The sequence below is a fragment of the Lycorma delicatula genome, chromosome 6 (assembly GCF_047948215.1).
Source record: "Lycorma delicatula isolate Av1 chromosome 6, ASM4794821v1, whole genome shotgun sequence".
NCBI lineage: Eukaryota > Metazoa > Arthropoda > Insecta > Hemiptera > Fulgoridae > Lycorma > Lycorma delicatula.
In genome coordinates this window covers 11,213,931-11,240,988 of record NC_134460.1, presented here as the reverse complement: position 1 = coordinate 11,240,988, position 27,058 = coordinate 11,213,931, and the positions used below count along the sequence as shown (strand labels likewise).

The 27,058-nt window shown below is 29.1% G+C and overlaps 1 protein-coding gene and 1 long non-coding RNA gene across 2 annotated transcripts in view; one reads left to right on the top strand and one right to left on the bottom strand.

Annotated features, from left to right (window-relative positions):
* The window catches only part of LOC142326545 (uncharacterized), a 295,602-nt gene that overhangs the window by 4,752 nt on the left and 263,792 nt on the right, over nt 1–27,058 (bottom strand). The window contains exon 3 of the long non-coding RNA XR_012756802.1: nt 5,952–6,038. This is a non-coding gene — a long non-coding RNA (uncharacterized LOC142326545). The remainder of the gene's footprint in view (nt 1–5,951; nt 6,039–27,058) is intronic.
* The window catches only part of LOC142326501 (phospholipase A1), a 131,709-nt gene continuing 115,527 nt past the window's right edge, over nt 10,877–27,058 (top strand). Inside the window, exon 1 of the mRNA XM_075369081.1 lies at nt 10,877–10,974. Within this exon, the coding sequence (XP_075225196.1) occupies nt 10,877–10,974 (98 nt within the window). The remainder of the gene's footprint in view (nt 10,975–27,058) is intronic.

The following is a 27,058-nucleotide window of genomic DNA, read 5'->3' as shown; positions in this document are numbered from 1 at the left end:
TACTAATGGTGCTAGATATCTTGTGCACAAACTCAGATTACCTGCCCTACAGACCATATAACGTCTAATGTGACACATACATATAGAAAATTTGTTCTCAAAGTGCCCCCTTGTGGGTGTGAGAGGCCTTAAGGGAGTGCAGTAAGCCCATACAAAATTGGGGACATTCAGGTGGTCTAGGAAGGTGATGGTTAATTAAAAATAAGGCATAAATTATGTTTTCCTGATATTTCACACTAAAATTAAATATTCAAACTAAAATTAAATATCTTCTACACTAGTACAGAAAATTAAAGGGACACCATATTTTATGATAAAAAATAATTCTATTCAAACTACTTTAACTTTGCAACCAAAAGGCTTAGAAACGAATAAAAAAAAATTAAGCTTATAATAGTTGAATGAATTTTTATAAAATACTTCAGATTTCAAAAATCATCAAATTAAAAACAAATTGGTGGGAAAAAAAGTTTTAAAAATTTGAAAGTTTTTCTTTGTGTTTGATTGAGCGCATGGGGAAATAAATTTTTTTCAGTAAACTGCATTAAAATCATTTAAGAGCTTTAAAGACATTTAAAAGTAATTTGTATGTCACTCTACAATTTTTCTGAACTGAAATATTCCACTTTAAAGAGAAAAGGCCACTTTTGTCTTTAATGCTGATATCTCCCGATCTAAACAACATATTGACACATAAATGTGGAAATTAAAGGGTTTTGATTGAGCTGATCTACGTTTAATGACAAATTGTGAGGTCTTTAATGTAGTGTTGCAGTTTTTGGCTTTTGTTCATTCTGTGCCAAGGTATTGAAATCTTTAAAGATTGAGACCGCAACATATTCACCGGCACTCAGCTTAACCCAAGATTATGTTATGCCACATTTAACCCAACAGGAAGGATATGCTAAATTTAAAAACAATAATTGCAATTGCTGTTTTTAAGAGTGCATCTTAATAACAGCAACTGCAATTATTATTTTTAACAAACAGTAAGTTTAAAAAGTTTGGTGAACGCTAGAAAACTTTTGATTCTTAATGTGGGTGGTGGACGAAAAAGTTTGAAAATCAATGATATAGAATATCAGGATTCCCACTGTCCCTCCTTAGCCGCCAAAAAAATTTTTTTGTCAATTTTCACTGATTTTTTGTGTAAATAATTTTTTCAACAGCATGGTAACACTCCAAAAAGCATCTACATCAATTGTAACAAGATTTATTTCAATCAGATTAATAGAGAAAAATTTTTTTAAAATATACAGATCGAATACATAACCTCCTTTTTTGAAGTTGGTTAATCAGGTGCTATGCTTTATTAAGTATACAAAAATCGAAGTCATAGTACACAATTTTCTGTAAGTTGGCAAGAATAAATAGTAACATTAACAGTTGATCCCCTAAATAAACTAAGAATACTAAAAGCTATTTCATAATATAATTTTTTTAAATTATACCCATAACTATAAAAAAGAATAATAAACATGGAGTGAGGGAAATTTGTAAATAATTTTATTAATGCTTAATTAATAATAAATTTACTAGAAAAACTTAAGAGAAATAAATCAGAATCAGTGAAACTTTTTTTCAGAAAATAAAATTACTGAAAAATAAACATCTTTTTGTTCTGTTACAGACAGAGGAAAAAATTAAAGATGGTACGACTGAAAGCATTTGCCTGTCATTACCTACTGACAAATAAATCTATTAATTAGTTGTTAAGAGCAAATTTTTTAAAGCACGCTACATGAAGTGGATAGAAGTGTAAACATTCTAAAATCAATCTTTCTTTACCGACTTTTAAGAAGGAAAAAATATATACATGTAAATGACCTTAACATAATTTGTTATTATAGGAAACAAGATTTAAGTAAAGAATTGGTTAAAGTCACTAGGACACTAGTCGTCTGTTTGAATCGTTTAAGGTTATTAGTCATTAATATTTTTTATAAAAAAATTTACAGTTATAAAAATTTTAATGTCCAATACTATTTTAGTATACCATTAATTTTGAAGGTTAAAACAATAACATTAAATGACACATAAGGAAGAAAGTATTAAAATTATTGTTAATTGAAGAATTGATTACAGATCATTGAAAGTATATTATAATAGTTATTATAAAAACATACGAATGATCAATCTATGAAAATGATCTGGTAGTTTGTTATACCTTGGATATTGTGAATTAAAATTACATTTTATTATTTTCTTTTCAATAAAACTTGTTCACGTGGTCAAATATCCTAAAGCAACAATATTATTAAAACTGCTACCAGATATAATCCTACTATTCAGCATCAGTAATAAAATGACTGATACAACATAAATTTGAATCTTAATTGGAGAGAACCTGAATAATATGTTAACTATTAAATCTTCAGAACACAGCATGGAGTAGGTTTTTTCTTTAAATGTAATTCATCTCATGAGAAACAAAAAATCGATTAAATAAAGCTACTGAAAATATTAAAATAGATTGAAATGGTACTAAAAAAGCTGGATAAGAGTTCTATAATGGCTTTGCTATTGAGAGATTCTTATTTCAAATATGCCATATAATTTTTAGTAATGACTTGAATACGTAATACTTAGAGTTTAATAGTAAAAAAGATGAAAATTTTCAGAAAAAAAATTAGGATCTAATTTGATCCTCTTAATCAACTAATGTTTTCATCTTAAAAATTATGCATATTAAAAGTAAGATTAAAAAAAAAAACAATCAAATTACTTAGCAAAATATCTTGGGTCCCAGTTGACTCCCTTGATCAAAATTAAAATGTATTTAGAATATAATTACTAAAAGGACCTTACCCACCTGTCAGTAGGAGTGCAGACTGCAAATTATGTAAACTGACATTTATATATGTAATCTGACTGTTTGACGAGAGATTTGAATAAATGAGATTCATAAATGAAGTGTTATTTTATTCACAATAAAAGGCTTAACACATTACATAATAAAAAGATAATTTGATAAAACGAATATTTACAGAACTATTAATAATTAATTTTCCATAATGTTGCTATTTTTTAATTTCAAAAGGTAAAATTTTCTAACTTATTTATGTTGTAGAAGATGACAGGAAGAAGTTGACACAAAAAAAAAAGACGTAAGATAGGGCTACATGACTTTTTGTTTATTTTGATGTCTTGAATCAGATCTTTAATTTTAGCCAACAATTTCTGGGATACTCCTAACAGTTAGTTAGTTACTGCTGAGAGGTTGGGAACAGATACTATGATGCTGTTCCCTTGTCAAATAGGGATGAAAATAGGCCAAACCTGAGATACATAAACCCAAATATTTGTGTGAAATTTCTGTTTTTTGGTCAATGGGTTTTTGAGATATAAGACAAAAACTGATTAAAAATAATTTTAAATATACCCCGTCCTTAAATTCGATTGACCTAAAATGTTGGAATATTAATTAATGTAATAGGTACTTTTTGATTCTACTAATTCAATTTTTTAAGACCACAATACAATAAATAAAAAAATGTCAAAAAATATCTCTCCCTCTTTTTTAATTCTCTTCAAAATTTAATGAAATTATCAATACAGAAATTTTTTTAGCCACTTTTGAAGAATATACATTAGCCAGTTGGGAGATATTAATCAAAGAACAGGCCAACACACATCTGTACATATACGAGGGTTATTCTTTTTTCAAGGTCCGATCGGTCACGAAATTAAAACCAAAGTGAAAATAAAAAGTTTTTTATTTGTAACAAGTACTTACATAGTTACGCTATTTCTCTACATAGCCGCCACTCCGATTTAGAAATTGGTTGCAGCGTGGTATCAACATTCCAATACCCTCGTTATAGAACGGAGCTGCCTTTGTTTTCAGGCAAGTTTCTACGTTGGTCTGCAGCTCGATGTCTGTGCCAAAATGTTGTCCTCCTAGCCAGCGTTTCATGTGAGCAAAGAGGTGAAAATCAGATGAAGCCAAGTCCGGGCTGTATGGTGGGTGAATAAGAATAAGCGGAGAGGAATGTTGTCATCAGGCATTCTCTTTCTCCATGAGAATGCTCGGCCGCACACTGCAGCTGTAACAAAGAAGCTCCTATAGCGTTTTCGTTGGGAAGTGTTTCATCACCCACCATACAGCCTGTACTTGGCTCCATCTGATTTTCACTTCTTTGCTCCCATGGAACGCTGGCTAGGAGGACAGCATTTTGGCACAGACATGAAACTGCAGACCAGCGTAGAAACATAGCTGAAAACAAAGGCGGCTCCGTTCTTTGACGAGGGTATTGAAATGTTGGTCCCACGCTACGACAAATGTCTAAATCGGAGTGGCCACTATGTAGAGAAAGAGTGTAACTATGTAAGTAGTTGTTATAAATAAAAAATTTTTTATTTTTACTGTGGTCTAAATATTGTGACCGATTGAATCTTGAAAACAAATAACCCTCGTACTCTCACATTATGATTGGTTAAAAAACAAAGAATACGATTGGTTGGAACTTTGTGCCTGATAATGAAAAGAATTACTCCCCCTTATGATTGGTTAAAAAACAAAGAATACTATTAGTTGGAGTTTTGGGTCTGCTAATGACAAGAATTACTCTCACCTTATAATTGGTTAAGACATTTGTCGTTGCGTGGTACCAACTTTCCAATACCCTCGTCATAGAACAGAGCCACCTGTGTTTTCAGCCATGTTTCTACACTGATCTGCAGCTCCATGTTTGTGCCAAAATGTTGTCCTCCTAGCCAGCGTTTCATGGGAGCAAAGAGGTGAAAATCGGATGGAGCCAAGTCTGGGCTGTATGGTGGGTGATAAGAATAAGCGGAGAGGAATGTTGTCATCAGGCATTCTCTTTCTCCATGACAATGCTCGCCCGCACACTGCAGCTGTATCAAAGAAGCTCCTGCAGCGTTTTCGTTGGGTAGTGTTTGATCATTCACCGTACAGCCCGGACTTAGCTCCATCTGATTTTCACCCTTTTGCTCACATGTAACGCTGGCTGGGAGGACAATATTTTGGCACAGACATGGAGCTGCAGACCAGCATAGAAACATTGCTGAAAACACAGGCGGTTCCTTTCTATGATGAGGTTATTGGAAAGTTGGTACCACGCTACGACATATGTCTAAATCAGACTGGCGACTGTGTTGAGAAATAGCGTAACTATGTAAGTGCTTGTTACAACTAAAAAATTTTTTACTTTCACTGTGGTTTTAATATCGTGACTGATCGGACCTTGAAAAACAAATAACCCTCGTATGTATATACATCTTTTGGAAATTTCTATGATTTTTTTATGCTTGTTTTGGAGTCATGAAACACCAAAATTACCTTCCATTATAATAATAAAGTAAATTTAGTAGATAGTATCAATTTAAAAACATGTCCTCCATTTTACAAAACTAATATCAGACATAATTTAAGACAGAAAAATATTATTTTTAATCACATTGCTTTACGCAAATAAAATTAACTCCCAGAATTAGAATATAACCATGTTAAAAACTATTTAGAATACCTTCACGTACAGTTGTAGCTTACTGTTACTTTCCTAACGTTACGCATCAGTAAGTATTAAGTTTACTGTATGATAGAAGCTAAGATAAGTATAGTTTGGTCTTACAATTTTAATATTAATAACATTTTGTTCTTAAACATATCTTCTGCTGATGATACTTTTCCTTAACGCCATCCTTTTATTTTCTAAGAGAATACTGCCTGAGGTATAACAGATGTAATAAAATATCACATTCGGGAGGCCATTTTAACAAATAGCTCAGGATCAGCTTACTTTTAATTAGGGTTTTGCATAATTTTGCATTTTTTTAAAAATTAACAAGCATTTACTTTTTTAAACCTGTCTTTTTTTAAAGTAAATTGGGTTTTGAATAAATTAGTGAGTATAATCATTCAGCTATGTCTACAAAAGTTACAATATATAACATTTATCTGAAATATTATGTAAATTTTAATTTCCTACCATGATCACTATGAAGGATTAACAAAACCCACCTCTCCTACCTTCAACGTTTTTATCCATATTTTAAGAACTCTGGCTTGATGTAACCTGAAAGGAAAAAATGTAACCATTGTAGTAAATAATTAATCACTACTGTAATTTAAACATAATACAGTAATATGTACATACATTTCACTTATTTATACATTATAAAGCCCATATGAAGATGTCTCTGTATGATTGTAGAATTCAGTTAAAATCTCTTAGTTTGTGACAAATCTGTCAAAAATTCAGTAAGATGATACAATTGTTATTTATTATTTACAATATTCTCATATGATACTGAATAGAATATTATGAAACTGATGTTTGTAATTACTGTCTAAATATTTTATAATAATTATTTTTTTTTTTTAATTAATAATTTTACCTCTCTTCCACAACGTGACACCTTGGTGCCATCTGGTATTAATTTTTTTTCTTATCAGGATTACTCATCTGAAATATATAACTATGCTTTAATGAAAATCTGATAGTCTGAGCTGTTTGCAGAGGTGGCAGAATGCAGTGACTCAACTTATTTGCATTTACAATTACATCACAGGATTCATTTTTTAACATTAAAATCAAGCAGTTATATATGCTGGTAAATCAATTATTGTAGGTAATTTGCAAATTATTATGGTGGTAATGAATGGAAAGGAAGATCATTTGAAAAAATAAAAGAATAATACATTTTTTGAGCGGGGGATGAAAGCTGAGGAAATGAAGGCAGATAGTTTTGTGTTTCAATGTCTGTAATGTCACAAATGGAAAATGTACTACTACCACTTTCTAAAATGTTCCTTGAACATAAAGAAAAATTAGTAAATAATGTGTCTGTATGTCATGTTATCATAAAATATGTGCAATTATGTAAATAATCATTTAATTTACCCCAAAGAGATAATGGTTAAATTATTATTATTCATTCTTGATGAGAAAATGTTAAATTTACTTAACTTGTATTCTTTTAAAACATGTTCATAAATTTACATCTTTGTTATCGTTTTATAGAAAAATAAAAAGTGAACAAATACACACTTTTTTATCAGCTAAATTGTGTCAAAAAAGCACAATCGAACTAATATATAATAAAAAAAAAATATATAAAAACGATATAATAAAAACACTTCACTTAAATCAGTGCTAAGGTAAAAACCTTATGGTACGGTATGGGAATGCACTGTGTAGCTCTGAAATAAAATGCCCAGAAATACAACATAAATAACAAATTATTGTTAATAAAACAGATAGTTGCTCATTGAATGAAAGAACATTATAAACAGAATAGTGGACTTTTATATACTATAGAGCTGACAGATACAGGAGTAATGTAGCTTCAACAGAGTAATGGAAGTCAACATGTTAAATTTAATACTAGGGGTTAAGACAAAAATATCAATATCACAACAACTTGTTGAAAAATACTTTATCAGAGCTCCATATGAGGAGCTGAAACTAGATGAAAAAGTGAGAAGAAATGAGAGTAGACAGCAGGGAGTAATTTGATTACATTACTTTTTGTAAGTAAACACTTTACATTGCAAATGATAAAAAAAATATTAGGTATTTCATCTAAATAATATTTAAAAGAGAAATGGACTTTCTAGATGAGTAAGAAAAATTATTTATTATTTTATTATGTTGAAGAGAATATTCTAATAGATAATGGAATCATAAGATTTTATATAATGAATGTATCTTGTTGTCAACTAGGGGTACTGGATGAGACAGAAGTAAAAGTCACAACATAGGAAACAAAGATTTACATTTAGAATTCTGTGCTATGGAGTATCATTACTGATAAAAATACCATCTTGTTTTTATAACAATAACAGAAAATTAATGGCGTCTGACTGTTAGGTTTGGATGTTGAATAGACAGCATAAGAACAGATTAAACAAACCATGGAGATGAATTGTTGAGGTAGGAGTTGTAACACTGCAAAATATTGGAAAGGATAAGGGATGAAGGCATTTAGCAACGAATGGTTGTTTAAGGATCTTTGCTGGTTACAACTCCAAGGAAATAATTGTCTTTGTCATTTGTGGCCAGATGTTTCCTGGATTTTTAAAATTTCTATTTGACAGTGCCAAAAAAAAAAAAAAAATAAGAGGATGGTTATATATTAAATTTAAAAAAGAGGGTAACGTGCTGGTGTATCAACGTATTGAAGATGAGGAAAATCAGAAGTTATACCACAAAAAAGCAGAAACTCAAACAAACCCACAAAAACTAAAAAAAAAATTAGGAACATAATAATTTAATAATTAAAAATTATTTTCTTTACAACCTTTTACTCTCAGGGCTTGTAGAATAATTTATTTTAAAGCAAAAAAGTCTTAATGAAAAAGAAGGATTTATTGCCTATATCAATTATTCCCAGTCTAGACAACTATATATGTCCAGTGGAATTTTCATGACTCGAAGTTCACATCTCCACTACACAAGGGAGCCACGACTTCTTTCTCATGTCACAAGTATACCTGTAAACTTGTTACATTCACAGGTTGCCAGACCATGTATTGTTAATTAGAACCTTACAACAGAAGTGAAAAATGTGGATAGTACTGAGATTCTCTATCATTTTAATATAACTGGCTTGGCTGAGCCTTAAACTATTACAGTAATATTATATAAATAATATGACCTGATACACTATGAACACAGACTTTTACTGAGTTGGTAAATGCAAACAACACAGAATTATATTGCAATATAATTTTCAAAATACGTTTCTGAACCAAAACATTGCCATGTTCCAGGTTAAAATCTAATGAACATCTTACAAGGGATTCTATATCCAGTGTAATACAATTTCAACAAAGGAAGTTAAAAGTAATGGTTTCTTATTTTTAGAAAAATTCAACATGAAAACTGTTTTCAATAATTTCATCGTAGAATTATCCAAAGAGTCAGAAGGAAAACTGTACTACATTCTTATTTCATTGACTTAGAGATAACATTAACAAATAAAGAGCTTTATGATTTGAAATTCTGACAATCAAACATACCTAAAGGGTTTCATGATCAGAAAAGAGTTTTTTATCTCTTTTTCTTTATTCAAGTTTTCTTGTCCAGTATTAAATTTTTAAGCAAACAAACCTTTGGGAATTAATATCTAACATTACATAAATGACATAACAAGTAGAATAAATAGTTTTTTGAAAATTAATTGAACAAAATTATTTAAATTTAGTTATATGATTATTCATGAAAAAATTATTATTACTTAATGTAATACAATATTTAAAAAAAAATGGTAAAATGATATTTAATTTTATTTAAAAAAAAGTCATTGATTAAATATTTCTTTACTAAAGAGAAACAAAAAGAGGAAAAGGTGCTGGTAAGTAATGGATTATTTTAAAAAAAGGGGAAAATATTGTACTCTGTTCACCTGTGTTTCAAGCCTAAACTGAAGAAAAACATTATGTACTGATCGAAGGCATTCTAATTGCAGACAAGAGTAAGGACCTTCAAAGTGAGTTTGGTGTATACTGGCTCACTAACAAAGATGTACTCAGAAACAGGGAATAAAAAGAAATTGACAAAACACCACACAAATAAGGAAATTGTAGTACATCAATCATTAATGCAAGATAGAATATGGTTGGTATTTCTTTAAATAACAAAATAATTTTAGGTATAATAAGAGGCTTACAAATTTGTTGAAGATACACATGAAGATACACTGCTAAGGGATCAAAACTTCTGTGCAAAACAGTTACGTTGAACTCTTGTTTGCTAGGTTAAATATATAATATTGAACTTTCCTCTATTTATATACTCAGGTTCTTTTACGAATGAATTAATTAATTATTTCAAAAAAATAATAAACATGATCATTTTACAAGAAATAGGATTAAGCTTAAAGGAGATCATTGCAAATATTTACAAAGTCAAATAAGTACGCAGTATGTGGCAATTAAGTTATTTAATATAGTACCTACAGGAGTAAGAGATCTATCACATATCTAAATAATTTAAAAAACTGGGTAAAAACATTTTAATACAATATTTTAACTGCCCCTAAGTAGTAAAAGATTTTTTTCAATATTGCAAAACTTTATGTAAAGTACTGCATTACATATGTATACCAAATTAATCATGATCATTGCCAGTTATAATCAGTACAGAAATGGGTATTGAATGCATATTTATATCTTTAATTTTCTTTCTTCTTTCTCTCTCCGTTTATATATAAAATGTGAGACTATGGTAGCAGAGGACAGGTAGATGGCAATAGAAAGAAAAGGAAGGATATTAGTGACAAAGGAAGCTTTTAGTAAGATGAGAAATTAGTATGCAGTAAAAGTGTGGACTTAGAGTTAAGGAAGATATCAGCCATGAGGTGAAGGATGGAAACTATAAGGGGTTGAAGGAGAAGGATTAGGACAAGGATGGATGAAGACAGCAGTGACTTAAGGGACCTGCTGCCAGATAGAACACTAGATGATGATATAAATATATATATATATATTGTCAGCTTAGTGGTAAATGTGATCAAGACCAGTTATACTGTTTTTACAGTACGTCAATTTTAGTCATGTTTACCTCTCAGTGGATTTGTTTATCAGGACTTCATCATTTCACAAAGCTCTATTAGTTGAGATAGTAACAGAGGAGGAATTTGTCACTTTTACCACTAAAATATAACTTCATTTATATTACATTTTGACAAAAAGTGCAATTTATAAAAAAAATGGACTGTCCGTATTACCAGTAAGCTAATGATATATAAATTTGTGTATATGTGTGTTTGTTTATTTGTTTGTTTGTTTATTATATGTTCTGGTAATGTTGTGTCAATAAATGATACTCTATTCTATTCATCTTGGTTTAAGAACCTAAAAACAATAAAAACTTTTAAAATTATGGCATAAGAGATCATCTACATCACCATGAAGATTACCAGTGTTCTTAGAGAAGGACCAATTCTTCATTCCTTTGGTCCTTCATTATGTGGTTATATTGCAGCACATAAAGAAGAAAGTGTAAGGTTAGATTTTAATCTAATTTCTGACATACCGGTACTAACTGTAGGGCAAAAAGGAACAATTTTAAAATAAGATCTTTTTTTAATTTTTATAAACAAATAAAAGGTTATTGTTATATAAATATAAAAAAGGACAATAAATTTCACATCTATTGAAAGCATAGTTTATTTCAACCATTTACATGAAAGATTTTCCCCCAACACTCGTGAACGTGAAAAGTTTTGATACAAAATTGTAAGATACCCAACCATCCCATTTCCTAATCCAAGAAAGAGAAGTTTATTGGTAGACAATAAAGATTGTAGAAGAAAAGCCCAGCAGCCACCCAGTGGGAAAGAAAAGAGGCCTGCACTTTCCCCTGTGCTGCCCTTTCCGAGCCACAGGGCTATTCAAGGTTTTATGGTTTGTAAATTATTTACAGCCGATTTATGGAAAAGCAGGCTACAGAAGAAAGGAAGAATGAAAATTAACCCGCCAACATGAAGAAGAATCCAGCACAATTGAGCCCAGCAGATAGCAGCAGTAAAAACAGCCTGAATGAAGGAAGACTACAAACTTCAACTTCACCTCACCTACTATCCACCATCCTCTTTACTTAATGCTTACAATTATAGTCTCAGCCAGCACATGCAACTCCCTCCAGAAAGGAGAGCACATTGCTTCCTCCAAACACTACGGCTCCGGAAGGAGTATTCCTATTAGGCTAGAAGGCACTAACGCTGAAAGGACTTCACGGACAGACTGAAAGGGAATCATGCCAGGAGTATGAAGCTTTATGATTAGTAGGGAGATAATAAACGCCCACTATCCTTGCGTTCCGTTCTGAAAGAATCTTATTTCACAAAAGAGATAAAAAATCATTAAGTGTAAGTAAAGGAACCTGCATGTAAACATGGAACTGTTCACTATCCAAAGAATGTAATTAAATTGTTTATTTCTCTTTTTCATCTTAAAAATATAAAACTCAGCACGAAGATAATGAGACAAAAAGTCAATTGAAACTTAAAAAAACTTTAAATTTTAAAATAAACTTTGAGGTTGAAGAGCAAGGAAAAACTGTTTCTACTCCTACGATCTGAATGAAAAATAGGTATCATTTCCAAGAACTTATAACAGATATGTTATAAGCTTTAATTTTTAAAATTTCACAATTTTTTTAAACAATAATATTAATACTACCATGAATCTGTTATTGATTTCCTCATTAAAATTACCTTAAGTTGTTATATTAATCAAAAATGATTGCTTGACAAAGAAAAAGATATGCTACGAATTCATATGTGAAAAAAAAAAGGATTACAATGAGAAAATTATGACCCTAATAACCTTTCCTAGGGTAACTTAATATAAATCAACAGAAAATAAAAAGATTCTTTAAAAAAAAAAACAGTTTTTATTGCATGTTTTAAATAAATTCATTATGATAATTACATTTTTTGATGTTTTTTACCATGTTATGTAAATTACTGAACTGTATAATTATTGAATTACAACAAGCATGTTCAATACAAATTTACATAATTAAAGAGAAATACTGATTTATAAAATGACTGTACAGGAAAGAAAATCAATTAAAATGTATTTAATGCAAGAAATAGTTTTGTCATTTTTAAAGAAAAATAAAATTATTGCTGAAATGAGACAAAAGAGAAAAAAATTAACTTTTCATTGTTTAAAAGCGATTGGAAAATTTTATAATTTAATTAATGTGTTAAAAAAAAAAATAAATAAAATTGTGTGGATTGTTTAATAACTTCCTGTGACTGGTCATGTATAACAATACTGACATAACTAAACAATAGATACCTTACAACATAACTTTGAAAAATAGTGTCAATTTTTTATAAGGTAATAACTTAAAAGTCTAGAATGGTGGTAGTAGAATGGTGATTTCCAAAGCTGTAGTATAGCTTCCTTGGGGACTCTAGAAGGGATAAGAGGCAGTGGATAAGAGCGATGAAAACTGGACAGCGCTTCATTTCCAAAATTACTATTAGGAACAATAGTAATAGTAAACTTATAGAATAGTTTGATCATTTTAATAAAAGTATAAATCAAAAATAAAACAAGAAATATCTTGTGTAAAAAATAAAATTACAACATACAGAAAATATAAATTAAATTAAATAAATATAAAGATTTACATTTTTTTATAAATATTAATAAATAAATTATTCACAATACAAGGAACAATATATGTACAATACAGAACACCTTTTACAAATCACTTCATAGAATTAGAATGAACATACAAAGACATGTAAATGTTTCAAGAAACAGAAACGAAGTTCTTAACATATTTATGAACTACAAAATTTATACAAAGTTATTTACACAAATTTAAAAATATCTTGAATTTTTTCTTTGTTTATTTAAATTTTAATTAAGTTATACAATTTAAATCAAAAGAAATAGTTCTATTATTTTTATAACTTAATTTATGATCATAAATAATCCCAATCAAATAACGAAGGCCAGAAAAAACAAAGTTAATAGAAAAGTTATAGAAAACTAGTTATAGAAAACAAACCACAAACAATTAAAATTTTATTTTTAATGTAATGTAATAGTAAACTAGAAAAAAGGCAGACCTATGGCCCACCCCACCAGGTTGCCAGTGGTTAAAGTTGTCATCGCAAATCAGCTGATTTCGAAGTCAAGAGTTCTAAGGTTCAAATTGTAGTACAGTAGTTACTTTTATATGAATTTGATCGTGGATACTGGTGAATAACATCCTCATAACATTCATCTGATGCTCATTCATCCTCTCACAGTGGTTCTGGAGGCTAAAGAGAGGAGCCTATGGCTGCCAAGAAAATGTTGCATGGTTTATGTTTCATTACACATGATTTTGTTGTTAAATGTTTATGCCAACTGTAATTAAATAATGTTCAAGAATTTAGCATACTAATAACAAAAACTTTTACAACAAAACACTTCAAAATCATGAACATTTTTAGTTATTTCTTGAGCTGTGATTTTTTAACACAACTCTAACCCCAGTGTTTTCCTTTTTTATCCCCAAAACACAAATATAATTGAAATAAGTGAAGTTCCATATAAATATATATATATGATTAATTTATAGCTAAAACAGTTGAAATGATTACTAATCATTGTATATGTTATAATATACAAGAATAATTTTTTACTAAATATTGAGAAAAGGTGTCTTCAAATAAAGATTGGGTGACTAATTTGCTATATAATCTTCATATGTATGTGAATTGAGCTTGATCTTAAAGATATTTTTTTTTTAAATAAAATAATAAAAAGATATTTTCCATTTCATATAAATCTTAAATCAGAATTTAGTTTTTTTAGTTGTTGGAAATTTTTTAATTATATGCGTTATGTTGCAGAGTTCAGAATGCCTTACCAAACAAAATTTTTTTTACCATTTTTACTGTGATTATTTTTACACTTAATTGTTAATTCAGATATTATTTACTTTACATATACGATTATTTAACATTTTTACTTTATTAATTTACTTCCAAGATAGATATATTTTACAATTAGTATTGCCATATATTATATTTTTTTCAAAGAGATTTAAATTCCTGTAATTTTAGTAATTTTGTCACCACATAAAATCAACAAGGTCAAAACTATTAATCTACTGGTTAGTTTTTTGATCGCATTATTTTGTAAAGGACTTTAATGTGTTTAGTTCATGCTATAAATAGTTCTTTTGTAACTTATATTCAGTTTAATTGATAATTAATTATAATTGTACTTATATTTAATTTTAAACTCATATGTCTATAAAATATGTTTTCTCTCTTCTATTTTTTTTTCCTAGTTGTTCGGAAGGTCTACTGTTGTTCTCCATTCTCCCATTCCATTCTGTTTTATACTAATATTTTACATCTTACGTTCTGGGCTCCAAAACATTCCAGTTGTCTTTATGTGTATTTTTTATACTGTATGTACCTTCTACCACCAGAATAAATGTCTTACATTTAACAGATGTCTTAATATAGCCAGCCTAGTTTTCTTTCACAAGATTTTGTCATAAATGCCTATCCCAACCGTTCTTTCTAAAATACCGATAGGGCATTGTAAAATTGCCACTTTTGCTGAAAGAGTATATAACTCTGCAACCCTAAACTTATTTTCTAAAAACACTAACCCTACACACTGGGGTACTAGGTGTCCCAAGAATAAAGAACTGATTTACATATTAGAAACCAATATTTATTGAAATAAATATAAAAACTAGTAGTCTGGTTTGTTTAAAGTTACTTAAAAGTTATTTTACATTCCACTTCAACATTTTATAGTAAAAAATAATGAAAAAACTGAATAAATAATATTGAAAAATTTACATTTTTTGACAAACTTTTGCAACATCTTACTTTTTAAGGTTTTTTACTAATTTTCATCTTTACAATTGGCACAAAATGATATGGTATAACTTTTACATATAAACATCTTACACTCAGCACACTTAATACAGTATTCATGTCCTTTGATTGTGGATAGATGCAGCGTGTTCCGTTCCTCCGATTGTCTACTTCTGGCTGAATTGGCACTTAGACCCCGACTTGTTCCGCTTTGGCAATATGGATTCCTCTTTGAAGTGTAGGCATTTTTAATCTGAAGTGTAGGCAACCAAGGACCATTAGGTCTTATGCGAGGATAAAAATAAATTCTACTCTGGGTTGTGAAGTAAACATATTGTTCTTGTAGATTATGTATGCATTCAGACAAGCACTGTTCAGTATCCCATAAAAAAAAGCATAGTGGCCATCTTATTGTCTTCTTGCTACAAGAGTACTGAGTAGATATTTGGTCCAATAAATCAACTCTAACTTTAGTTTGATTATAGAAGTGGATGACCACTAGGCTAAGAAGTTTTTTACATGGAATAACCCTGGTGCATGTTGAACAGGAGGATTACATTCTTAATTTTCTTTAGTGCAAAAGATACCATTGGCAGTTCTCTATCAGAAGCAAACACTGTTGTCTCTGCTGGTTTAGATTGTAAAATTTCTGCTGAAATTTGAGGTTTGTTTGTTTCAACCATTGTTAAGTTATGCTTACTGAGCACATCACTGACAGGTGGCACAGAGCTGAACCAGTTAGATACTGTAATATTTTTATTACTGCTATGGATAGGTTCTGATAATTTCTCCACGAAAAAACTGGCTCGCGGTTGTACTCCAGTGTCAATTATTTTTCCAGTGCAAGAGATGGAATTGAACGAATACCCATTAGAATTGCACAACATATAATATACTTTTCAGTGTTCAAAAGACTGATTCCAGATGTCACGAATCTGTACTCAATGACTTTTCAATATCTTTTCAAGTAGCCCAAGTTAACTTATCAAATTTCAGTGTACTAACCAAAAACTCAAACTTGCTAACGACATTACAATTCCGGTACTGCAAAGGCCCCTAGCTTTATGCCAAAGACTTTTTAGAGATGTCTGATTATGATTTAGTGCTACAAAATAAATTACGAGTCCCAATAAGGCTTTAATTTCTTTATAAGATATATCTTTAGTAAAATTTTTATCTTTGTATTTCTTTTTGAATTGCTATTTCTTGAATTGTATAATTCACAATAACATTAATTATGGTATTTATAAATTGTAACACCAATAGCACCTCAGGCGGGACCTCATCAAAACTATGTTTTGTGTTGGTTTTCACCTGGCTTCTTTTTTCGAGGTTTTGTTGACCATCTGTATTTATTTTTCCCTAGTAGTAGTTTTGATTTTTTTCTAGGCATTTCTATACATTCTGATAAATTATGTGGTGTCAGCTGTACTTCATTCCCATTTTCACTATTGTACTGGGTCTTACAGTATATAATATTATGACAAAGTTCATTGAACAGATTATAAAAATATGTCACTGGATCAAATAATTTGGCAAGCAGCTCACGTACTATGAAAAGTAATTAAAAAACTAATGATATTACAAACTGATAGCAAGTTAAAAGAAGTACTTTCTTTGATGGTTGAGTGGGAAGCTTATTCTAAGTTTATGCCAGTCTCTTTGGTGGAGTGGTAGCATCTCTGCCTTTCATCCAGCAGGTTTTCACAAAAAGAAGTGTTCTTTAACAGAGAAAAATTCTCACAATCGGTTCCAGTTGATTTTGAAATACGAGTACATGTAAAGTGTAATTCTTGTAAGTGTAAACTACTGTGGAAAAATTAATAAGGTATATTTTTATATTATCTTTTGTATGTTACTCAAGAAAAATTTAAAAGTAATAAAACAAAGTGGCATCTCTTTATTTTCCTTCAGTAAAATTTTTTCATAATTTACATGAATGATAGTGATTCAGGGATGACGAAAAAATTACACTAAGATCAATTAATATAAGGTTTTCTACCATCCAACAACTTCTTTCTTAAATCCAACAATTTCTTTTTATTTCATATTCTTCCAGTGCAAAATTTTTGCAGATCCTCTACTACCTTTTTCTTTCTAAAATTTTTTTTGAACTCAAAGATTATTAGGTTTTATTTTTTTCAAAAATATTTTTGTTAACTCTATTCAAACTATAACAAAAAAATGAAATACATTTTAAATATATTGTACTTAACTCTATTATTATGAATAATATTCATATTGAATATAGTGAAGGTGTATGCATATACAAAAGGCTAGGAGTTTGGTGAAAATTCACATAAAATAACTAACGTTTGATTAATTTTTTATTTATATTTGAACAAAGGTTTATATATATTATAGAAAATTTTATTATTGCAAGTTAACTACCCCTGAGATAAATGTATTCCTACATCCACACATCGCCAAACAAAATTTTATTAATTATTTTTTTGCAATTAAGATCTGAAAGATATCTAGGATTACATAAGTATACCAAAGGTATATATTTTTTTTTACAAAGAGTAACGAGCATAATAGAAATTGCAAAAATTGACTGATTTGAGGAGGTGGATATAAATTCAAAAATGTGGTATATTTCATTATAAATTAATAATCGCACAATCAAAAATCAATAACGCCATTGAAAAATATAATTCTTTAGTAGTTAAGTTAAAGAAATAGAATGAGTTATAAAAAAAAATTAAAAAAACTTTAGTCTTTGCAGAAACTTTAAAGTCAATAATTGGAAAAAAGAGCTCGTCAGAAGCTTAGCAAAAAATGAAATTATTCTCTCACCAAACATAATAATTTTCAAATGTTTCTTTTCTAGGTGAAAAGTGTTAAGAAAATTTTCGTAGCTGTCATTAATGTGATTTCTAAATGAACAAATGCTATTTTAAAATAAATTGTTTCCTTAATAACTCTACGATTAAATTTTTATATCATTTTAATCATTTTCATTATATAATGCTGATAATATAACATTGGAACCATAACAATAATATTGGGGCCCTTGGCAAATATTAAATTTGGAACCCCTTTAAGTAGCTAAGTGGCTAAATGGCAAAAACATAATTTAAGAATTAATTTTATTATGAAAATTATTTATTGCAATAAAATTTAATTTTATTTACTTAAGCTTTTTTTTTAATACAATAAAAATGTAAAACATAAATTTCCAATAAAAAATAATGTTACTGAAATCATTCACTGATTTATATTTTATTGACAAATGGCTTAAATCTGAAGTACATTCTTGATTACTTGAAGATCTCAAATAATTCTTGATTACTCTTAATTTGTTAAAACTTATTTCAGCCGTTGCTGTTGTTGCTGGCACTGTCACAAATATGATTATAACTTGTATAATACTAGAATATGATTCTTCTAAATCCCATTGATTCAATATAATGAAAACATCCATATGATAAATAGTGAGTGGATCTTTATTTTCAAATAAATTTTTTTAGTTGCTATTTAAAACATTTCAGTTCATTTATTAACTTATTTTTGTCTATTTCTGGGTATGCTACCGTGAATACATTTAATCTTTCTTCTATTTCTTCTATTGATGATGAAATTAAGTCTTTTCCGGTTAAAAATAGAATACTTCTGCAATCAATTGAATGTAGTGAAATGTATCATTACAGCATCTATATGACATTTTATTGCATCATTAGTATGTTCATCTGTTATTTTCTTTCCTCACAAAAATCAACAACCTTTTATACAATTTTATCTACATTGTTCTTTTGAAAACCTTTAAAATTATCAATAAGACCTTGTATTTCAACGATCTATAAATATTTTGATTTCTTTTCTGAAGTAATATATTGACAGTAATTAAAATAAATTTTTAACTGATATTCACTCCATCTCTGAAAAAGGGCTAATATATTTTTCCTTTTTTTGCTAATCTTGCTTCAGAAAAGGAATTAATGAGAGGTTTTTATATCTATACTTTCTACACGGATAGGTCTTCAAACCACTATAATATTTTTTGCCTATCCCACTTCATTGGTTTGTGGTAATTTGGTAAAAGAAGAATTTTTTCATTTTTAAAAATTTATTTTAAATTTCAAACGATTTTCCAAGTTACTCATTGCATTTAAAATATAAAAATCTTAATTTTTTGATAACTTTTACTCTTTAGCATTCTTTGAAAAAAAAAATTTCACTCCTTTCCTACAAAATTACAATTTTGTTTATTTAAAATTACAGCCGTAGCTTTGCTTTAAATAATTTTAAAACGTTCTTTTTTTAGTTTATTATCACCAAATTAATTGTCGATTATTTTCTTAAAAATTACTTTTAACTGGATGGTTTTCCTTGAGTATAGGAGCCAGATAATGAAAAAAAATTATTATTCGAAATTTGAAATGTTTAATGCTCAAGCATATTTTATTAAAAAATAAAGTCACTAAAATAGCTTCTATAATACCCTATAATATAGCGCCCTATAATACTCCTCCATAAGGGAAGCTCCGCAAATTAAAAAGAATAGTCAATAAAAGTTTTTTTAATTTTTGATTTTAATGTATTTAAAATCAATTATAGTAAATATTTTAATTATTAAAAAAAGCCCCTGATGCATAAGTCCACAAATTTTCAAAAAGTGAAAAACAAATTTTTTTGAAATTGTAGTACTAATATTAGTATATTAAAAATTTTGGTAATTGCTTTATTTTGCTGAGCATCTTGACTTCAAAAATAACAATTAAATGATTAATTTATAAATTATAAATTTAATTACAAGATTATAATTTTAAAATTAAATCAAAATGGATTTAAATATACATACAATTCATTGAATTGAATTCTAAAATGATTTGCAAACTTGACTGGTGTAGCTGGGAAAGTTATGCAGTGCACTGCCAACTTTTCTATTTTGTTGTGAAATTATTTATTTATTTAGTATCTTTACATTTGCTTCACTATTATTTCATATACTTATTTTTTTGTATAACTTTAACCATTGCCATAAAATTACCTGATGAAGATTAACTAGTTATGACTAAGTACTAGACAATCTCTTCTCCATAAATTAAAAAAAAGGCCTGAAATCACCAATTGAAAACAATTAAACCATTTACATTTAGAAAGTTTATACAGTGGGACACCAATTATCTGAATATCCAACCGCCTGGAATACTTACATATGCACTATAAAATTAAAAAAAAAAAAAATAATACACTATTTAAAAAACTAGAATATTATTCAGATAAAGCTGTATAAGATGTTATGTACTTTGAGTGCTTTTTGGTAGGTAATTTTTTATGATGAAGTAATCAAGAAAAAACTTTTTCATTTATTGTGCTGATACTTGTATTTAGCTGTAAAGTTTAATCTGTGGTGTATGTTTTAAATGTACATTGATATTTACTTTTATACTGTACTGTTTCCATGTTACAATAAGATGGATCATCAATACCATATCATAAAAACAATAGAAATCTATGAAATATATAAAAATACAACAAAACAAAAGCATACAACCAAAATATCCTAATTGAACAGACATAATTCAAATCCAACCACATTTACCTAAGGGCTCTTATGAATGTGCTGTTTCATGAGGGTTTTCGCTACCCCATATTCAGCAATTATGGGTGTTAACCTTGCCACTGATGTGAAACATTAACTCATCACTAAAAATGTATTTTACCATGGTTAGTTTGTATGGCTACAAGTGCAATTGTTTACATAATAACCACCAATCAGTCATTTCTGAAATGCCAATCTCATGTTATGCACGTCGAGTTGATTTCTTGGGACTGTGCGCAAAGCTTTCTCCAAGTTGTTCCACAGCAGCTTCAGAGATGTGTAGGCTCCTGATGATTTTGTACGTTTAACAGAATAACCTTTTTCAACAAAGGTTTGGTGCCAATAGTAAATTTATACCTACTAGGAGGCTCCCTACCATACTCTCTATAAAAATTACGTTGAACTGCAGTTGATGACTGCAAATCATGAAACCAAAACACACAGTAAGCATATTCCACACCAGTGAATGTATCCATTTTTAACAACAGTAGTGAAAGCACTGGTGGCTGAGTTTGTATTAATAAACTGTGTGAGTCAAAACTTGTAGTTTACTATGAAATGAGACTCAATCGAATCTGTAAGTTATCTAAATAAATTTTTATAGCTTTTAAATTTTTGAAGTCCTTTTTGAATCAGCCGGTATAACTGCAACTTAAAAAACTGCTATCAGTAATATCAGCTGATCCAGTGATCCAGTGTGATAACAACAGCACTACTCACTGAAGATGATTGTAAGGATCATAGATAACATTTTGAAGTAATTTATTAAAAATCTGATTCATATTTTGTCACAGCAGCAACACCAGCTGATATTAAAAAATACCCAGTACTGTATTAAAAGTTAGAACATGTACAATGCAGTTTAGCAAAACATACATCATAATACATAAATGTTTAATAAAAAAACATTTACAGCATTACGGAATACGCAGCCTTCTTTCTATCTACGTACAAACTTTCCTTTTTACGGTACCATAAAATTTAATTATTTCGAGGTTATTTATTTCATAAACAGATAAAGAATAACTGGAGGTATTAAAAATTTGGATATGGAGAAGGTTTGAGAAAATTAAGTTACCAGATAGTATAAAGAAGTATGATTAGAAAAGATAAATAATTAATGATCAAACAAAATGAAAATAGAAGCTAAATCAAAACAATGCAAAATAGAAAAGCCAATTCAGTATTATCTGTTTTCTACTAGCTACTTGTTTGCTTATCAATCTATTTAAAGTGAAATTGTTTTACATATAATATGGGGGCAGAAATATCAATTACTTCCATTTATAACCCATGGCAAGTTCCAACAAACGAGATTGATGGCAATATGCCATGTATCTTGGTTGTGGAACCTAAGAAAATTATTCGATTCAATTGTAATATAAGTTAATCATTCAGAGCAGCTGTATCAAAAGACTATATTACTCAGGTTGATAGCAACCTTTGAAATAGAAATAGCATATGAAGAAGAAGAAGTGAAAAATGTTTTAGGATCTACAAAAAGTATATATTTTACTGTGACATTTTGCAAATTTGCTGACAGTATATTGTTAGAATCAAAAACAATGTGTAAGATTCAAGCATTCACATGTGACAGAAAATGTTTCAAAATTGTAACTGCTTTTACAATGATTCATAAAATATTTAGATAATTGTTACATCAAACTATTCTGTTTATCAGCTCAAGCAAGTATGTCACAAAGTGTGTAACTTTGTAAAAAAAAATCTGAACATTCATTCTAGTCTTTGTAATAACAAAATGAGTGGTGAAGTACTACCTCTGCACCAGAGGTCATCAGTAGTCAAATGATTGCATGTTTTTATTCCTATTAAAAACAGTAACCTCCCAAATGATCAGTGTTTCATATTTACTAGTTGGTGGGCAGTCATTCATCATATCTATTTTGGGTATATTATAGCTAAACATTTAATAATTTAAGTAATTAAAATTTTAGCTCTTATGAAATTTTGGATAAGACTTGGATCCAAATGTAATAAAATAAAATAAATAAATCATGAAGTCACTGAAGGCTTAAAAAAGCACTACTCAATTTTATTTCCTACTGGATCATACAATAATATTAATTTAATAATCTGTTTTGTGTAAATACATAACTTATTATTATTATTATTTTCATTAATCATACGAATATCAAGTGTATAAATAAAAAGAATCCATTCCCTGATATTATTATTTTGCAGAGGCTAAATACAAATAATTTATTAAGAATTCCTCACTGCTCCTCAACCTATAACAATTCAAACATCTTTTTCAGTCCGAACTCATGGGAGTCTGTATTTTCAAACTGGTATGTAGTAAAAGAATATTTATATCATATCGATCAAAATGTGCAACAAATACACATTTAAGTACGTTACGCACCATAAACGTAACTGTCACATGTAAACTACCTGACACATAAGAAAGTTACTCTCAAAAATTACAAAGCTGTACAGAAGAATAACAAGTATCCTATTAGAGCCTTACTAAATGAAAATGAGAAATTTAATGGTTTCCTGTTACCTTCTTCACTAAGCTTATTGTTGTACATCAACATATCACTGAAATTCAGGTGATTTTTTGCTATACAAGTGACAACTTCTCTCTATTCACTCCACAGTATAATTATATAATAAATATAATTATTACTCTCAGAGGCAGTTACTTATATCTCAAATATTTTACAAGCATTACACTCATAAGAATGGTATGGTGATAGATAATATAAAGCAACAACAAATTAATTACCACTTTCTTTATTTTCCGTTTAGCCTTCGGAACCACCAAAAGGTTTTACTTCAGAGGATGAATGAGGATGATATGTATGATAGTAAATGAAGTGTAGTCTCGGTCGACCATTCCTGAGACATGTGATTAATTGAAACCCAGTCACCAAAGAACATCAGTATCCACGATCTAGTATTCAAACCGTAACTGCCTTTACTAGGATTTGAACCTTAGAAATTTTGACTTCGAAATCAGCTAATTTGCGATGACAAGTTCACCACTAGACCAATCTGGTGGGTAATTACCTCTTTCTGAGAGAATAAAGTGTTACACACATTTTTTCACTTAATTATTAATATTATTACAGATGTAAATTATCATATGTACAGTCTGTTACTTATTTGAGATATTTTTGAATCAATTGTATTAATTTTCAATAGAAAAGGATTTGAAAACAAAAACATGCAACCATATAATAGGAGAGAACTCAACTAACTATTATCAATGAAGAAATGCTGATGCAAAGTACAATATTTATCTCCTAGATATAGTGGCCAAAATAACATTTACTTAACTAAATAAAAAACTTTTTTTATTGTGAACTTTTAAGTTGCTATTTTAATTTTGAATCACAATTTTTATGTAGCAATGAGTAAATAATACAAAAAAATCATTAAAGCCAGTCCATAATTATCATAATGTATCGTTATGAAAAATTACTTGTTGAGTGTTTGTTATTTGGTATTTTAATCACGTATAAAGTTGGTTATGTATATTGTAAATCTATTGTAGGTTTTATAAATTATAAGGTTTTTCTCATAAAAGTACATATTTAAATTCCTCTGTAGTCAACATAATAGAATTTCTAATCTACCAAACTGAAATACTGATTAAAATTACACTTACATTCTAATAAATATATTATTATCTATAAAGATTCTAACATCTGAAAATTAGTCCAAAAATTTGTGTTTTTCAAATATTTAGCAAAAATTTAATTTTATTGAAATTATCAGGGTTACAAGTTGAGGTAGACAGTAAACTAGATTTATCGAAATCAGTTTAATAACGTTGTTAATAATAAAAAAAACCTAATATAGATCACAAACAGAAACTCCAAGAAAATATTATTATAAATATGTAAATACATAAAAAAATCACAACAAATTAATTAACCCAAATTAACAATTAATTAATTATACTTAAAGGAAAAGTCATGAATAACTGGGAGAAATACTATACTGTTAGATTAGAAAATAAAATTCATTAAACCTATTAAATGAGATAATATAGTTACAAAGCAATATAGGTGAAAAAATAATGTTAAATTCATCTATTTATTTTAACAGTAACAGCAATAAAACTTAAGAACTGCATTTTCATATTTATAATAATATCCATAATAAGGTGATTATGAATTTAAATAAATTTTTATTTAATTGTTAGATAGATATTTAATAGTTATGGATATGAAATGATTTATTAGTAACAAAAGTAGATATAAGCAGCTGATGATGACGTCAAGGTTGAAAAGCAATTTTTATGGTATTAAAAAAAGTAAGTTTAGTATAAATTACTTTAATACGTCATTTCTGCAAAACCCATTGCAAATTAGTTTTCAAATGAAGCTTGCTTTTCAGACTTTTTAAGAAAAATTGTATCATGCATATAGATTTCTTTAATAGGTTTCATAATGTAGTGAACTTATTTTTTTTATCAAGCTGAAAACATACTGATCTCAAAAAAAAAATATGAATTTTTTTTTAATTTAGTAAAAAACAAATAATCCTTAGAATTTTAATGTAATAAAGAGAAATTAATCCAAACAAGATATTTTGCTGAAGGTTAATAGTGCTAGTAAAAATTTGAATAAGTATTTAAATAGAAAGTAATATGACCTTGATTCAAACTGTTTTTACAGTAATTGAATTTTACAGTAAAAACTCAAAAACTCCAATCCCTCAGGGAATCTTCATGAAAGGCAGCTCAAAATGTTCAAATGAAAAGGGTGGGCTTGTGATACATGATTTCAACGGTAATTTAAAAACAAAACTTTGATGTAAAAAACTTCAGGCTAAACCGATCCTAAGGAAAATGAGACAGCCGTTTAATTTTTTCACAGCTAATTTCAACGTAGTGATACACTATAATAATAATAATAAAATTTAGCTCCTACATCAAAACAATATATCTTTTTGAGGAAGGACCAATGAACCCCCAAGTCCTCATGAGGAGAGGTAACTAAATAATTTGAAGTGGAATTAGTAGCATTGTGATATATCATTTTAAGCATTATGTACATTTGAAATCATTTTAGAAAATGGGCTTATACCACCTTTGGAGCAGCCAGTGTGATTGCAGGGTAACAGAGAATCTTTCGTTGTCCACATGCCCTGTGTGATGGCAAGCATGTAGTAAGGTGCCCATATTTATCGGTAAATGGGATTCTTGAAAACTTTGGTAAGCAGTAGGCTAGAATCAATGCAGTGATTGTGCATCTGCTCTCTGCCAGAATATATGCTGGTTTCACTAAAGTATCGGGCCGGACGTCCAGGATTTTAGGGCTGAAGTGGGGGTTACTACAGAAGGAATTAACTAATAATCCAGTTTGATAAATCTACTGTGGGAGAGGGTTCACGTAAACATCCTCGTTTAGAACCAACCGTGATGGAAGAAAAACAGAAGAAAGGTTTTGAAACAGGAAGAATTCATAGTGATTTAAACTGGGATCAAGAAAACTGCATTAAACTGCTATCAAGAACTGTTCACCTAGACCTAAATACCTGATGCTTACAAAGAAAGATGGAAATTTTACGAGGGTAAATAAATAATTGTGGTGGGGCCCTATAAAAGATGTTTGGAAAACTTTCAACGTTTGTACATCAAGACAACCAATGACATAGTAGCAGAAAATTTTTGCTTTAAGTAAAACAGGTGAATTTGATGTAAATGTCGATCCTCACAAACTCACGATGATACTTCACATGGTGTTGGTTTGTTGAGTCCTACTTAATTGTTTTGAGCAGGAAATTGTGGAGTTGTCACCGCAGGGAGTAGTAGAGGGCCGTTGAACATGAGAAGGAAAGGTGAAATTCTACCTTCTACCTCCCATATCCTCACTTTTAACAAACTTACCCTGTCGGAGAAAGTGCGGATTGATATGTACCGTCTAGATGTTCGAGCTTTTGTGCCGCAACCCATGCAATGCTTCAGGTGCGAGTGATTTGACTACACTGCGGCTCATTGTGAGAGACTGGAAATATGCGTGTGTAATGAAGAAAATCATCAAGATTAACCGTGCAAGGGTCCTGCCATCTGCATTAACTGCAAAGGACATCATTCGTGTTGATCAAGAAATTGTTCTGTTCACAAAGATGAGGTAGATCTTCAAGAAGTGAAAACCTTACATAAGGTCAGCTACTTCTGGGCCAAAAATATTCTAAACTACCACAAATGAAGAG